Raw genomic sequence first — 16,229 nt, 5'->3', positions numbered from 1 at the left:
GATCGTCCAATGACAAAGGTGAATGAGTTTAAATACCTAGGACTGTGGTTTGATAGCAAATATACATGGAAAATGCATATTAATCAAGTGGAAACAAAATGCAAAAAAGTATTAAATGTATTGCGAGCTGTAGCTGGATGCAACTGGGGAGCAGATAAACAAGCATTAATAGACATTTACAGATCAATTATGAGGTCCACAATAGACTATAGTTGTATAGTGTATGGAGCAGCAGCAAAAACATCGCTCTTAAAAATAGATAGAATAAAATATAAAGCATGTGTATTGGAGCGATAAAGTCATCCCCTATCAATGCAGTTCTGATAGAAGCAGGAGAGACACCGCTGGAGATCAGAAGAGAGAAACTTGCTCTGTCATACTGGGTCAGACTACAAGGAAGTGGAGAAGAAAATATTTCAAACAGAATATTACAGGATTGCTGGGAATATGCAAAATTCCAGGGACGTGGGTTTGGCTGGACAAGTAAGGAAAGAACGAGGGCATATGGAGTGGAGAATATCACGTTTGCCAAAGCAACCCCATTTAGCAGTGTTCCCCCATGGCTGTTCCCAGAAGCTAAAATAGATATGAGTATCATAGAAAGGAAAAAAGGGTGGCAAATAAATGAAGTGAGAATTAAAACAAGTGTGTATCTGAACGAAAAGTACTACAATTACCTACACATTTATACAGATGGTTCTAAGAACAAGAAAGAGTGTGTTGGAGTTGGCATATACATCCCAGACTTTAAAATATCTATTTTAAAAAGAACGTCTGATCAATTATCAGTGTATACAGCAGAAATGCTTGCTGTAATAATAGGATTGCAGTGGGTTGAAGAGGTCAGACCAGATAGGGTGGTTATATGTACAGATTCATTGTCCATTTTACAAAGCATACAATCAACAACAACTACTAGAGAAGACATTCTCATAGAACTGAATCATAGCCTGTTAAGACTGCACAGAAGCGGCATAGATCTGCAGTTCTGCTGGGTGCCTGCACATGAGGGGGTGAAAGGGAACGAGTGTGCTGATAAATTAGCAAAACGTGCACTACAAAAGCAAATAACATTACCAGTTCAACTTGGTAAAGGAGAAGGAAAAGCAGTAATTAAGAAGAAAGGGATGGAGATCTGGCAGAAAAGGTGGGAGAAAGACCAGAAAGGCAAGGACTATCACAAAGTACAAAAGACAATTACAATTAATATTCATAAAGAAAGAAATAGAAGGGAGGACATCATGATGGCTAGACTCCGAATAAATCACACGGCTTTGAATAGTACGCTGTATATCATGGGGAAAAGTGACAGTAATGTGGGAACTGTGCAGTAAAAGAAGATGTAGAACATATATTGTTACATTGTGACATCTATAAAGTGGAAAGAGAACAAATAAAGGCTAAAGTTTTAGAGGCAGAGAGGGAGTGGAGTGTGGTTGGTGTTTTGGGAACAAAAGGAGAGGGAGTAAGAGCTACCAGAAATGCACTGTTTAAATTGTTGAGTGAAACTGAGGTAGGAAAAATAATTTAACATTAGGTCAGGAAAGAACATAGATTTGTTTTTTGTTTTATTTATTTCATGGTTTCATTTATTTATTTTAATTTTATTTTGATTAGAGCATAAGTTAAAGAGTTGGAATGATGTGATGATTCATACTCATGTACAGTAGGTGGCGGTATGCACCTTTGAAGTTGTTTGCAATCCGCCAAAAGCAACAGAAGAAGAAGAAGAAGAAGAAGAAGAAGAAGAAGAAGAAGAAGAAGAAGAAGAAGAAGAAGAAGAAGAAATAAGCCGCAGCTCGTCATGGGGCCTTTCTCACTTCGGTTAAATGGATTCCTTGCGTCCCTCACTTGCGTCGTTTCCCTGTGACTAGTCCCTCCCACCAGGGAAGCATGGAGGGACGCAAGGAAACCACAAGAAGCAGGGAAATTAGTTTTAAGAGCAATGGGACGTCCTTTCCTCCGGAGCGTCACGTGAAGCGACGTCCGTTTGTGATGACGCTGCACAGCTGATCGTCTGACAGCAGCCAGCTCTGTCCCCGTTATTTCCACACACACCCCGCCTCTGTTAATATACATTTACTGACACAAATATTTGTATCATCAACGCCATTCTTAAAATGTATAAACGAACAATAGTTTGATTAATATTGATTAGAGTGCACAAAATAAATAAAATAATTGAGAGAAGAAAAAGAGATGTGTTATATATCAAAACCCAGTTAGATTAACATTAATTGGATTGCACACTTTGTTTGTTTGTTTGGAGCAAATTAACATTTTAAATAGCACTTAATGACTGACTGAATGGAAATGATAATAAATGAAAATGTAAAACGAAAAAAGCGATTGATTGATTGATTGATTGAAAAGTTTATTAACAGCTTGTATATTGGGTACAGTACAGTACAGCTCAAAACATACAATTGTTAAGGGGATGCAGACCAGACAAAGACTTTCGTCTTGTTTACATCAGGGTCCCCCATTTCCAATTCATCATATATCATGAAAATGTTTCCAAAAAATGAATAAAATGATTTTTGACAACTTTGTTGTTCAGATATATCACATATTTGTAACTAAATGATACATTAATTGACACAAAAGACGGTATAAACTTAGGAGTGACTCCCGTGAGTTCATGTATTTTCTTCACTCCGCTGGGAAACTGCTCTCATGTCAAGAAGCATCACATCAGTGCGTGCACTGCATCGTCCAATCAGTGAGCGATACACAGTAAGGGGGCGGGGCGAGTGTCTTAGGATTTCATCGGAGGATGGTCTGGTGGTTCCTCGATTATAGCTTCTCCATTATCGCTCCTCGCTCCTCGCTCCTTGGTCCTCCGACAAAAAATAAGGCCATTGGGACGCTACTCAAGATGGCGCAGACAAATCAACTTCCGGCGATACCGAGACCGAGGAGCGAGGAAATGAAAAATAAGAGAAGTGAGAAACGACGATCATATGTGTCCGTCGCTCGCAACTGGGAAGCCCACGTGACTTTTGTGTCACATGACAACGCCCCGTTTAGAGCTAATTTGCTAAGGCTAACAAAATGGCATCATTCTTACAGTGGAGGAAATTTGTGTTCTTTGATAAAGACACGGTGAAAGACCCTGCGGATAACGGGAAACACTTTTCTCTTCCTGCCGGTGTGTGTGCGTGCGACTCGGGCCGGGGCCATGTTGTTCTGGGAGATATCCTTCAGCAGCTAATGCTAATGCTGTTAGTTGACAGCTGATGATAGTCCAGACTCAGCAAACAGAAGAGAAACAGGAGAGGTGATGTTGGAAATAAAGTGTACCTTCACATTAAATTGAAACAATGAACAAAAGACTGAACGCTTCCTGCTGATGGTATTATTGTTACCACAAACTTTAAAAATGGTTTAATAAAGTGTGGAGATGCTATCCGGCTAAAAACACCCAATGCTAACGTTTAAAGAAGACTTTAATTCATATATAAGGTTCTGCTTTGAAACATCTGTATCCTGAGTGCTTAATGTCTAATGTATTAATCATGGTGAGGCTGCATCATGACTTCACAAGCTAGTGTTTGAACATTAAGACAGCATGCATAGCTTTTGTATTTTAAGAGCACTGCAACATAATGCTCGGGAAAAAATGAAGACCACTGCATCATTTCAGTTTATCTAGTTTTAATATTTATAGTGTTTGAGTAAAATGAAAATGTTTTTATTTTATTCTATAAACTACTGACAACATTTCTCTGTGTTGGAATTCAACAGACACTGGAGTGGAATGGCTGCCATACATGTAGAGATTGAGATTGAAGAACAGTTTGGAATGGTCTCTTAATTTTTTTCAGAGCTGTAGCTTAAAGTATTGTATTGAACAGGGTCTTGCCAAAATACTACATTCAATAAATGGTCGTCATGCTAAATATTGAAAGGACCATTTTGTAGCTATTTACTGTTCAGTGACTGACAGTCCAGCTTTGGTTCCCATATCCCAAAAGTTCAACAGGAATACACACTCTGGAACTGCCATACATGGCATATAGCCCAGATGATATCATTTCTTTCTACAACTGTACACAATCACCCTTAACCTACACTATCTTACATATGGATGGCAAGATCTGGCTTTTGACCCGCTCCCTGCAGTTAACGTCTTTTCAGGCCTACAAGTTGCGGGTCATGCATCTCTACCAGCTGAAGCAGCACAGCATCCTGGTGTCAGTGGGACAGGATGAACATGGAATAAACCCTCTGGTGAGTGAGCAGATAAGCCCACATCACAGAACAATTATTTGTCAGTGATTCCCTTCAACCTCCATTTAATTTGATTGGTACTTGTTTTTCAGGTAAAGGTCTGGAACCTTGAAAAGAGAGACAGTGGAAATCCTCTGTGCACAAGGATTTTCCCTGCAATTCCTGGAAACAAACCCACTGAAGTGTCATGCCTCAGTGTACATGAAAACCTCAACTTCATGGCTATTGGTAAGACTCAAAGCCATTAAGGCCATTAATCACTGCTTGGCTAACTGATGTAATATCATCCCAGTTTCTAAAGGCTGTTGTGTTGTTTGACAGGCTTCACAGATGGCAGTGTGGTTTTGACCAAAGGCGATATTACCAGAGATCGCCACAGCAAAACTCTGACTCTGCACGAGGGAACCAGCCCCATCACAGGCCTTGCTTTCCGCCAAGCGGCAAAGGTCACACATCTGTTTGTTTCCACTCTGGAGAAAGTCCATGTAAGTCTGCTCACTCCCACACAAGACATCTCTCAATTCTTCTGGAGCTAAGCTGAACTATAATTTCTCAGTTTTTCCAGCAAGTTATCAAGAAAACCAAATAAAGGTGTGATTTTCCTAAATGAGAGGAGGACCATATGTAACTGGTGTTTTCTCACATTTGATGTTGATACGTATGTGTTGTGGCGTCAAAGAAATAGAAAGGAGGAAGGACTAGGTCCCTGATCTTAATAACTCGAACATCTTCATACCTAAAAATGAAAAATCATTACCGTGTTTTTGTGCGACAGTCAGCTCTCCTGATGGAACCATTGGTAAAGTAGTTTCTATACGCTTTAATTGTTTATTATATAAAACTAGATGTAACAATAAGTTCCCTTTTGTAAATCACAATTAACAACTTTTATAAAGATGTATCATGTTAGCCTTTTACACATTCAAATCCTTTAACGGCCAGTCCACGAGGCGGCCTGCGTTGAAGCTTGCCGGCGGGCGTGTCTGAAACTCGACCAACAACCAATCACATGAATCTCCCACCCCTGACACACAAGCACGCGGTTTGATTGGCTAGAGCAGTGGTACCCCCTTGGGGGGTCGCCAAAGATCGCAGGGGGGCGCCAGACCTCAGACGATTTGAGGCATAATATCATATTTAGAATTAAAAAAAATAAAAAAATTACATATAATTTTTTTTTTACATATAATTTTTTTTACATATTGTAACGCAATACATGATTGCCGCTAAAAGTCTTGTCTATATTACAATAAAATATAGAAATTAATTGATTAACTAAAATGAAAATTCAAAAAATTCATCTGATACTCCTCCAATTGGCGCCAACATTGACGTTACTGTGTCAGCTTTCATAATAATAACAGTTTGCTGCGCTTGCTAGCTAGCGACCGACTTCATAAGGTGAATATTTTTGTCTAAAAATGTCTGAAAAACGTAAAGGGGATGACAGCTCATCTGCAATCAAAAAGAAAATGAGGACCTACCTAGAGAGCTATCTTAACTTCGGTTTCATGGAGGGAACGGACAAAACCCGCCCAGAGTGTGTGATATGCAGAGAGAAGCTAGCCAACGAAAGCATGAAACCCAGCAAAATGAAGAGACACCAACAGACCATGCACCCAGAAACAGTCGGGCGTGATCGGGACTTTTTCATAAAGAAACAACACCTTGCAAAGGCAAACAAGCCAATGGATATTAGAACAGCGTTTGTTAGGGCTGGCAGCGACGCCTCTTTTGAATGTGCACTTTTAATAGCAAAGGCAAAGAAACCGCACAACATTGGCGAGCAGCTCATTAAGCCAGCTTGCATTAAGATGGCTGAGAAACTGTGCGGCCCGCAGGTCGCGGAGAAGCTAAAAACTGTACCACTGTCAAACAATACGGTGAAAGACAGAATTGAGAAGATGGCAAGTAACTGCGAGCTGCAGCTGCTCGAAAAGCTTGGAAAGGGGCCATTTGCCATACAACTTGATGAAACCACAACTTTAGCAGACGAGGCTGTGCTGATCGTTTGCAATATATCGATGGGGAAGATTTGAAGCAGGAGATTCTTATGTCAGTCAACCTTACCAATACCACCCGGGGTGAGGACATTTTTACTGCAGTGGAGTCTTACCTCTGATCCCACAAGCTTTCCTATGAGAATTTAGTTGCATGTTGCACAGACGGAGCTGCCTCAATGATGGGGAAAAACAAGGGATTTAACAGTCGCTTGAAAGAAAAGGCCCCACACTGCACAATATTTCACTGTGTGATACATCGCCAGGCCCTGGCCAGCAAGAAACTGTCAGAAGACCTCAGCGAAACACTCTCAACTGTTATTAAAATAGTCAATTTCATCAAAGGTCGCCCCACCAACAAGCGTCTATTCGCAGACTTGTGCGAGGATGAAGCGCACCAAACCCTCCTCCTGCACACCGAGGTGCGCTGGCTCTCACGCGGCCGAGTGCTGGCACGCTTTGTAGAACTGAAGGAAAAAATTGAAGAGTTCCTACAAACTCGTAACCGCGCACTGTCAGAGCAAGTGACTGAGTCATTCTGGATTAAAACAGCATACCTGGCCGACATCTTCAGTCTCTACAATGAAACAAACAAGCGTCTGCAAGGCGTGGAGCCCAACATTCTCCAATGATGCATTTGTGCGCAAACTGGAGTACAGGGTCGGGAAAATGGAGAGGGGGGAGCTGCAACAGTTTCCACTACTGCTGAAACAATCCCAAAACAATCCTGAAACGGTGCCTGTGTCTGTACGTCGCGAGTTCATCCGCCATATGAACGCACTGCAAACGGAAATGCAATCACGGCTCGCTGACATAGACGAGTATGTCTCCAAGGAATTGTGGGTTTTAGATCCCTTTATTGCCAAAGTTGAGGATGTGGAATACCTGGATTGCGAAGATGAGCTCACCGACATCCAAGCTGACTCGCTGTCAAAGAAATACTTCCAGGAAAAACGATTTAAAAAGTTTTGGATTCTCAAAGGACCAAGCCTCGCTCCAAAGATCACACTGCATGCCACGACCAGGATTATACTCCCGTTCAGTACGACATATCTATCAGAAACAGCCTTCAGCGCACTTGTTGCCATCAAAACAAAAGCACGCAACACACTGGACGTTCACAACGACTTTAGACTGGCTCTCACTCACATTACACCGGACATTCCATCCCTGGCTGCGGGCGTGCAAACCCAAGGTTCACATTAATGAACCTACTTGAATCTCGTCTTCTCTCTGCTACCTGTTCCATGGCAGACAAGCATTTGATTTACCTGCTTAATATGCCAGTTTTTCATTTTTGTTTTATACAGGCCTATGCAACCATATTACCATTTATTTATTAGACATAGTATATTCTTTTGAAGTGTCCTGTTCTTCGACATTTGAAATAAATATGATGCATACATTTGCAAGTTAGTAGCTAATAAAAGCATACAAAGACAGAAATGTATCATTTTTTCTTTAATATAAATGTTTCTTCTGCGCGTAAAGTGTCGGTTTCAGTTGGATGATTTGTCCCAGTTGCTCCGATCAGATCGGTCTCTTCCATTTTGTAGATTATTTACGATTTTTTTAATCCACATAAACACATCGCCAAAATCCGGCTTACTTTGAGCATGTGTTTTAAACAGTTGAATCCCTTTGTGAATTGTTTCCACTTGCGCCGTCCTTTAATTTCTTGATACAGCGGGCATCCAAATTCATTAATCCTGAGTCCAATAACCAACAAAGTCACTCCAATAGTGCTCCTTAATTACGCTTTCAAATACTTCACATTCATCCAGTTTGTGACAGTAGTTGTAGCATTTTTGAGACTTTTAAACTCTAATTACCGCTGTGGCCGTGTGGCCGTGTGTGTGTGTGTGTGTGTGTGTGTGTGTGTGTGTGTGTGTGTGTGTGTGTGTGTGTGTGTGTGTGTGTGTGTGTGTGTGTGTGTGTGTGTGTGTGTGTGTGTGTGTGTGTGTGTGTGTGTGTGTGTGTGTGTGTGTGTGTGTGTGTGTGTGTGTGTGTGTGTGTGTGTGTGTGTGTGTGTGTGTGTGTGTGTGTGTGTGTGTGTGTGTGTGTGTGTGTGTGTGTGTGTGTGTGTGTGTGTGGGGGAGGGGGGGTAACCGCTGTTACCAGGCACGGCTGTCACTACCCGATCTGCCCCCCTGCCCGATTTGTACTGCGCATGTGCGAGATGGTCCGCCATACTGGACAACTACATACGGCAACTGTAATAGGACACTTCACACAGTGGCGTTTGGCAAAGCAGAAAAAGAACACAAAAAACCGGGAGAGATGAGTTATTGTTATGACAACGTGACTTCACTTTTATTTAACAACTCTTTTTATTGGGTTCTTTTATTTGGGGTTAAGTACATTGTCAGAGTAAGTGAGACATAGATTTAACTTCTGTTAGACAGCTATATGCCATACATTTTTGCATACATTCACAGTAAATATTTATTCAGTATGATAACTGCCAAACGCCACTGTGTCAAGTGTCCTAGTTGGGTTGCCGTACGGAGTTGTCCAGTATGGCAGCCCATCTCGCACATGCACAGTACAGATCGGGCAGGGGGGCAGATCGGCAACAGCGATAATTAAAGTTTCAAAGATTTGGGGGGTCGCAAATTCCAACAGGAGTCATTTGGGGGGGCCCTGGGTGAAAAAGGTTGGGAACCCCTGGGCTAGAGCTTGTACTGGCATATGTTTTGATTGGCTGACGCTTCCACCGAAGCTTCAAAAGTTGAACATTGCTCAACTTTTGCAGCGAGCGACACGTAGCGACGCTCCCACAATGCAGTTCGGCGAAGCGTGACGTCACCCCATTCAAAGTGAACGTGCAGAAGCGTTGAAGCCTCAACGTACGCCGCCGTGTGGACGGGCCGTAACTGAGGCTTTTCCATGACTCTGCTGTTCTAACCTCCCATGTGCTTCTTGTCTCACTGCGCTCAGTGCTACACCCTGTCCATCAAGGAGTATCCTAAAGTGGAGTTGGACACCCACGGCTGTGCGCTGCGCTGCTCCTCCCTGGCGGACCCCTCCCAGGATTCCCAGTTCATCGTGGCTGGAGATGAGTGTGTGTACCTGTACCAGCCAGATGAGCGAGGGCCCTGCTTTGCTTTTGATGGAAACAAGCTTTTGGCCCACTGGCACCGTGGATATCTGTTTCTACTCATCAGGGACGCAAAGTCCCCCAACAAGTAAGGACAACACTGAATACAGGGGCTGAAGGTGTAGTGATTATTGTGGGGATAAAGTGATGTTGGAGAGAGTTAATTGACAAGTTAACTAATGTTAATGTCAATGTAGATGGTCACATCAGTTTAATTGAATGTAAGATATCCTACAGATGTATCTATTTCAAGGCGTTCCTGTTCAGAGGTGTAACCCTAGGCAATAGAACATCTTTGGAAACATACTTACCAATTTAATAAACTTTTTCATGCAGCAGATACGACAAAGTGTCAGTGTTTCCTTTGAGACTGTTAACGGTGTACTTTTCTCCTCAGGCCAGAGTTTAGCAGCAGGGAGAGCTCTCCATCAGACAAGCAGCTTCTGACCATCTATGACCTGGACAACAAGTTCATCGCCTACACTGCCTCTTTTGATGATGTCATTGATGTGGTGGCAGAGTGGGGCTCCTTCTACATCCTGACCAGAGATGGAAACATGTTTGTTCTTCAGGAGAAAGACACACAGACCAAACTGGAGGTGAGTCCAGAGGGCGCCTCCTGTACTGGATCATTCATGACTTGTATAAGTAACAGTCGTGAAAAATCCACTCAGTGACTTATACTGTGGATCAGGTAGCGAGGTTTTCCCATCCTTGTTATTTTTCTTTTAAGATGCTGTTTAAGAAGAACCTGTTTGTGATGGCTATAAACCTGGCTAAGAGCCAACACCTGGACAGTGACGGGCTGTCAGAGATCTTCAGGCAGTACGGGGATCACCTGTACCTGAAAGGAGACCATGACGGGGCCATCCAGCAGTACATCCGGTAACTGCATTATTAACAAGTGCCAGGGCTGTTGTTGTATTATATTGGACTGTGTTGTGTGCCGTGTCTAATTCTTCTGTGAGCATTGGTTTAACCATGTAGCAGTGTTAACGATGGTGAGAAAAGAAGCCATGATTTTGTTTTCTTGTTTCATTTTGAATTACCGCTTTCATCATCACTGTATTACCCACAGTACTATTGGCAAACTGGAGCCATCGTACGTCATCAGGAAATTCCTTGATGCACAGAGGATCCATAACCTGACCGCATATCTGCAAGCCCTGCACAGGCAGTCCCTGGCCAATGCAGATCACACCACCCTGCTGCTCAACTGCTACACCAAGCTGAAGGACAGCTCCAAGCTGGAGGAGTTCATTAAGGTGACTCAGCAGTAAAAGCAGGAGCTTAGAATGTAGGTTTTGGTGATGAATACAAATGTAAGTGAAGTGACTTGAACAGAAACATCTAACTGCTTCTTTGCTAAGAGAACCAATGTCCTTGAGTAACACTCCAACACAGTTTGCAGCAGGTCACTAATGGCTGTCATACTAACATCATTATCCTTCTGCTCTGGTTTTAAACAGAGCAGTGAAAGTGAGGTCCATTTTGACGTGGAGATCGCCATCAAGGTTCTCCGTCAGGCCGGCTACCACAGCCACGCCGTGTTCCTGGCTGAGAAACACACGCACCATGAGTGGTACCTGAAGATCCAGCTAGAGGACCTCAAGGTAAAACGTGAACAACTCTAAACTGCAACTCCACTGGTTGGCACAGGTATCCATATAAACAGCAGCATCAAAAACAGATACTATATTTTCAATCTGCATTTATGCTAACGGCATGGATGAATAACTTAATATCCAGCAAACTGTTCACATACAGCCTGTGAGAAAACAGGTTCAAACAAGAGGTGCAGTTTGTCCTGCCACTTCTAAAAGAAGCAGCAGCATCTGAATCTCTCTCTGTCTCCTTCCCTGTCTGAATTACAAACAGCCTGAGTTGAACAGATGGAGAAAACCAGCAATGTTCCATGTCTTAAAAGAGCTTTACTGTTTCCTTTCCAAACCCAGAACTATCAGGAAGGGCTGCGTTATATTGGACGCCTGCCTTTCGAACAAGCTGAGAGCAACATGAAGCGTTACGGCAAAACGCTGATGCACCATGTTCCTGAAGGTACCACGCTGCTCCTGAAGGGGCTCTGCACCAACTACCAACCCAGCGGAGATTCAGCAGAGAGGGAGAGCCTGGGCAGAGGTCGAGCCAACAAGGTGAGTTTTCAGTGCCTCTGTTTTATTATTTTTTTATAGTTATTATGTGCTCCTGAAATTACCAGTGGTCTAATAATGTCAGAAATATACTTCTAAATGTCTGTCCACATTTTTTTGGTTTAAGGCCAACTCTGAGGAATTTATCCCAATTTTTGCCAACAACCCCCGTGAGCTGAAAGCCTTCCTTGAGCACATGATCGAGGTGGACCCCCGTTCTCCCCAGGGTGTGTACGACACACTGCTGGAGCTCCGTTTACAAGACTGGGCACACGAACAGGACCCTGTGGTGAGCCTTATTGCATAATGCTTTCAGAAATACAGTTTGCTGTACACAGATTGCTGTCTTTGCAGACATTGTATTTAACTGGTAAACCTTACTGTTACTGCAATATGTTTTGCAGAGAAAGAAGGTCCTGCAGGGGGAGGCTGTGTCTCTGCTGAGGAGTGACAACACGGTGTTTGACAAGGCTCTGGTCCTCTGTCAGATGCACAACTTCAAAGAAGGCGTCCTCTACCTTTATGAGAAGGGCAAACTGTAAGTATCTGGATGAACACGCAGCAGATTGACAGCTGCCACATTCAGCACCAAATCTAACCCAGTTAAATCGTTTTTGAGAACAAAGTTTGAACCAATCATTCATTTGATAGAGAAATTACTTATAGGAGTCCTCCGGTGCATTTTGCACAGAAAGTTTCTCATGGGTGCAGTGTCACACCTTTTATGTGTATTTAGCAGAGGTGTGGACTCGAGTCACATGACTTGGACTCGAGTCACCAATTTGATGACTTTGGACTCGACTTGACAAAATCACAAAACACTTGCGACTCGACTTGGACTTGAACACCAATGACTCAGGACTTGACCTGGACTTGAGCCTTCTGACTTGAGGTGACTTGATCATTTAATTCAGGAGTCTCCAACACGCCGATCGTGAGATGCCGCGAGAAGAGCAGACTCCAGTCGGGGAGAGCAGAATCTTCAGCCGCTCCTACTCTTCCTGAGAATCCTTGCAGGCAGGGGTGGGACTTTATTTAGCAGGGCCACCATGTGGCCAATCATATGCGAGGACACACTAGGATCATACCATTATGTGAAAGAAGGGTGGGGGGCTTGTGTAGTGGTACAGGCCAGCTGCACAGAGCGACGGGGAGATGGGGAGACGGATTTAAATGCAAGCGCGTCGGAAAAAGTCAAGAAATTAGCGAAAACGGAAAAAAGAAGCAGCATCTGGCTGCATTTCAATGATATTGGAGAAAGCAAAGCTGAGTGCACGATTTGTAAAATGAAAATAACCTTCAGAGCAGGTTTTTTTGGTAACCACTCAGGATTTATTGTCAGGGGTGGGAGAAGTTCAGGTCTTGTACTTGAGTAAAAGTACCAGAGTGTAGGAATACTCGGTTACAATAAAAAGTCCTGCTTTCAAAATGTTACAATTAAAAGTAGAAACGTATTATCATCAAAATATAGTTAAAGCACCACCTGCAGAGGGATCTAGATTCAGGTGTTCTTTTCCCCATAGAGACCGCCTCGCTGCACATTATCCCTTGCATAAAGATAGATTGTGGGTCCCTTATAACATGTTGTACACAGTGGAAATAAACATTCTGGTTACCTCAACATCAGGGATCTTATACATTAAACTCCTTCTGAATCAAACCGTCACGGTACTGATCCCTCTTAAAATAGAAGATAACACGTTACTTTACCAGCAGAGAGAAAATGGATTATTAAATTATTAATGTGAATAATAAAGAGCAGTTTGATTATTAAGTATTATTCTGTTGATCGATGTCATTACATTTGGTGAAAAGCACACAATGACTTGTTTCAGACTCTTTTTTTTTTTTTTTTTTTTTAAAGTTTAGGACTTAGACTTGACTTGAACTTGCCCATCCTGACTTGAGACTTGACATGGACTTGAGCGCAAAGACATGAGACTTGACTCGGACTTGCAAAACAATGACTTGGTCCCACCTCTGGTATTTAGTCATCCAATTTTGTTGGTGTAGACTAGACCAAACAATATACTTGTCTCCACCTCCCCATCAAGAACTAAAATGTATCGCTGTGTGTAATTAATTTGATTAGCCGTTCTGCCTGCGTTTTCTATGATCATCTTCATGCAGTCAGTATACATATTACAAAGGGGCGTTTCACTGACAGGGTGTATCAGTACGCTACCTTTTAATGTGAATACTAGGCACAGTTTTAGAAAATGCCCCAGATACTTCAAAGCATCCCCTCAACTGATCCAAAAATCTTCTCTCTGGTTAAATTTCTGTATTCTGTCTCCAACCCCTGGCCAGAGGGATGTTAAGTGCCATGGCTGTGGATAGATAGGACATGATTTGTAATTGCTTGCAGGTACCAGCAAATTATGCACTACCACATGCAGAATGAGGAGTATGGAAAAGTGGTAGAGGCTTGTAAGCGCTATGGGGAGCAAGAGGGCTGCCTTTGGGAGCAGGCGTTGGGATATTTTGCCAGAAAAGAAGAAGACTGCAAGGCCTACATCAGTGAAGTCCTTCATCACATTGACCAAAACAACTTGATGCCCCCATTACTTGGTGAGCTGACATTTTTATTGCACGCTGGTTTGGATGTTGATCACAGAGCATGACATCCATTATTTCTATGCTTCTTTAGTGGTGCAAACCCTGGCACACAACTCGACAGCTACTCTCTCCGTCATCAAGGACTACCTCATCAATAAGCTGCAGAGGGAAAGCCAGCAGATAGAGGAGGACGAGCGTAAAATTCACAAATACCGCGAGGAAACGGGTCACCTTCGCTCCGAGATCCAGGAACTCAAAACCAGGTAGGGCACATAAAGGATGTATTTTCCATGAACAGCCCTGACCCAACCCTTACACTAAATTATGATATTCTTCAAGTCGGTGTGGGGGCACAGCTGGTGGCAGGGGTGATGAGGGGCTGGCAAACAACTTGTTCTTGTGTGACCTAGGGTCACCCTGTAACCCCAATATGACTTTAAATCTTTACCCCTATATTTCTACACAGTGCTAAGATATTCCAGAAGACCAAATGTAATATGTGCAACAGCCCACTGGAGCTGCCGTCTGTCCACTTCCTGTGCAGCCACTCCTTCCACCAACACTGCTTCGAAAGCTACGCCGAGAGTGAGGCTGAGTGCCCGACATGCACTCCTGAGAACCGCAAAGTCATGGACATGCTGCGGGCCCAGGACCAGAAACGCGAATTGCACGAGCACTTCAACAAACAGGTACGCAACCTCAGCTTCAAACAGCAACAATACAAGTTGTACGTTCAATCATTAAATAGATAGTTATTGTTTTTGAGAATTTGAAAATATAGTAATTCCCTTCGTTTGATTTTGTATGACTCCTTTAATTCCTCATGATTCTCAAAATGTAAAAACCTAATTTACTCAGTAGGTCATACTTTGATTAGGTTAAAGCTAGAAATGCACCAGTTGCAGGTTTATTAGCATACTTTTAAAAGTCTGACTTGGCAATTAGCCTTTGCTTTTATCATTAACACTCGTGGCATCAAATCATATGTGACACTGATGAGCGGTTGGCAGATTGATTGGATCATCTCTCATTTCAGTATTGGACCTCAATGCAATGCACTTATTTTGTCTTTTCCTTTGATTTCAGTTACGCAGCTCTAATGATGGTTTCTCTGTCGTGGCTGACTATTTTGGTCGAGGTGTGTTTAACAAACTGACTCTGGTCACCGACCCACCTGGCAGCAAAACTGTCGGAAGTCTGGAAGTCAACCTGTAGAGAGACCTTCTCATCCAGACCAAGAGAAACAGCTAGAAGCCTGTGATGATGGTCTGATGCTGCCTGAGCACCTGCCTGCTTTGGGAACCTGTGATGGACATATTTGCATAACTGTGTTCCTAGTCCGGATTCACTGGGGGCTGTATAAATATTCTTTAGTTTAAAATATGTACAACTGTGCGTGCGTAAACCCTTGCTGAATTACACCTTGGAGAATTTTGCTTTGATGTGTTGGATTGTACTAACAACTAATCTTGCACATAACGCTTAACAAATCAAATCGTATGTTATTACTGAAATTATTTGATGGCTCTCACTCTAATTTGTGTCACACAATTGTGAATAAAGTAAATATGAAGTATATTTGTTCATGCAGCAGTCAAAGTGTGATCATTATCATGACAAAGTGTTCCTCTGTCAGAAACCGAGTTTGAAAAGTATGAATCTGTGTACCACAAATCATTACTGTATTTCGAGTTTAACGTGCAGCTACTTCTGCTTTTCCCTTTTTTGCCAAAGTGAATAGTTCACTGGCACAGAGACATGACCGTGTTTCTATAATCTTGTAATGATTTAATAAAAGGCTTTGCCAAATGCACGGGTGCCATGAACCCAAGGTCCCAACTCCCATTGGGCGCTCCAACCCAGAGGACCCCCCCCTGTGCGGTCTACCGTTTCTTGTTGCAAATATATAGCATCTTCCTCACTTTTTAAATATTGTTTCCCTCTACAGCTTTTACAAAGTAAATATATTTCTTTTCACAAAGTTCTCATCTGTCGGTGCTGAAATATTGTTAAAAGTAAGCAACATGACAACATTTTTGAAAGTTAACATTAGTTCCCTTTAATTAAACAATGACTTTATTCAATAATTTGAAAGGGGCATGTGGTTTCTTCCAAATGTACCTGGAACTGCCGTCACTCGATATACGCCCACTATCTGGACGTGGACCAATTGACCGTAGCCAGAAG

General features: G+C 42.6%; 1 protein-coding gene across 1 annotated transcript; it reads left to right on the top strand.

Annotated features, from left to right (window-relative positions):
- The first annotated feature begins 2,843 nt into the window (after positions 1 to 2,843).
- vps11 (VPS11 core subunit of CORVET and HOPS complexes) lies at positions 2,844 to 15,626 on the top strand. Its single transcript, XM_079648431.1, has 16 exons — positions 2,844 to 3,200; positions 4,089 to 4,233; positions 4,326 to 4,461; positions 4,555 to 4,718; positions 9,174 to 9,421; positions 9,731 to 9,932; positions 10,067 to 10,218; positions 10,412 to 10,598; positions 10,803 to 10,946; positions 11,289 to 11,486; positions 11,611 to 11,772; positions 11,888 to 12,021; positions 13,852 to 14,054; positions 14,134 to 14,305; positions 14,509 to 14,731; positions 15,129 to 15,626. Exons 1-16 carry the CDS (start codon positions 3,055 to 3,057, stop codon positions 15,255 to 15,257), a joined length of 2,745 nt encoding a protein of 914 aa, XP_079504557.1. The 5' UTR covers positions 2,844 to 3,054; the 3' UTR covers positions 15,258 to 15,626.
- The last annotated feature ends 603 nt before the right edge of the window (positions 15,627 to 16,229 follow it).

This window comes from Notothenia rossii (assembly GCF_949606895.1).
Source record: "Notothenia rossii genome assembly, chromosome: 9".
In the NCBI taxonomy this organism is placed as follows: Eukaryota; Metazoa; Chordata; class Actinopteri; order Perciformes; family Nototheniidae; genus Notothenia; species Notothenia rossii.
This window is presented reverse-complemented; position numbering and strand designations above follow the sequence as displayed.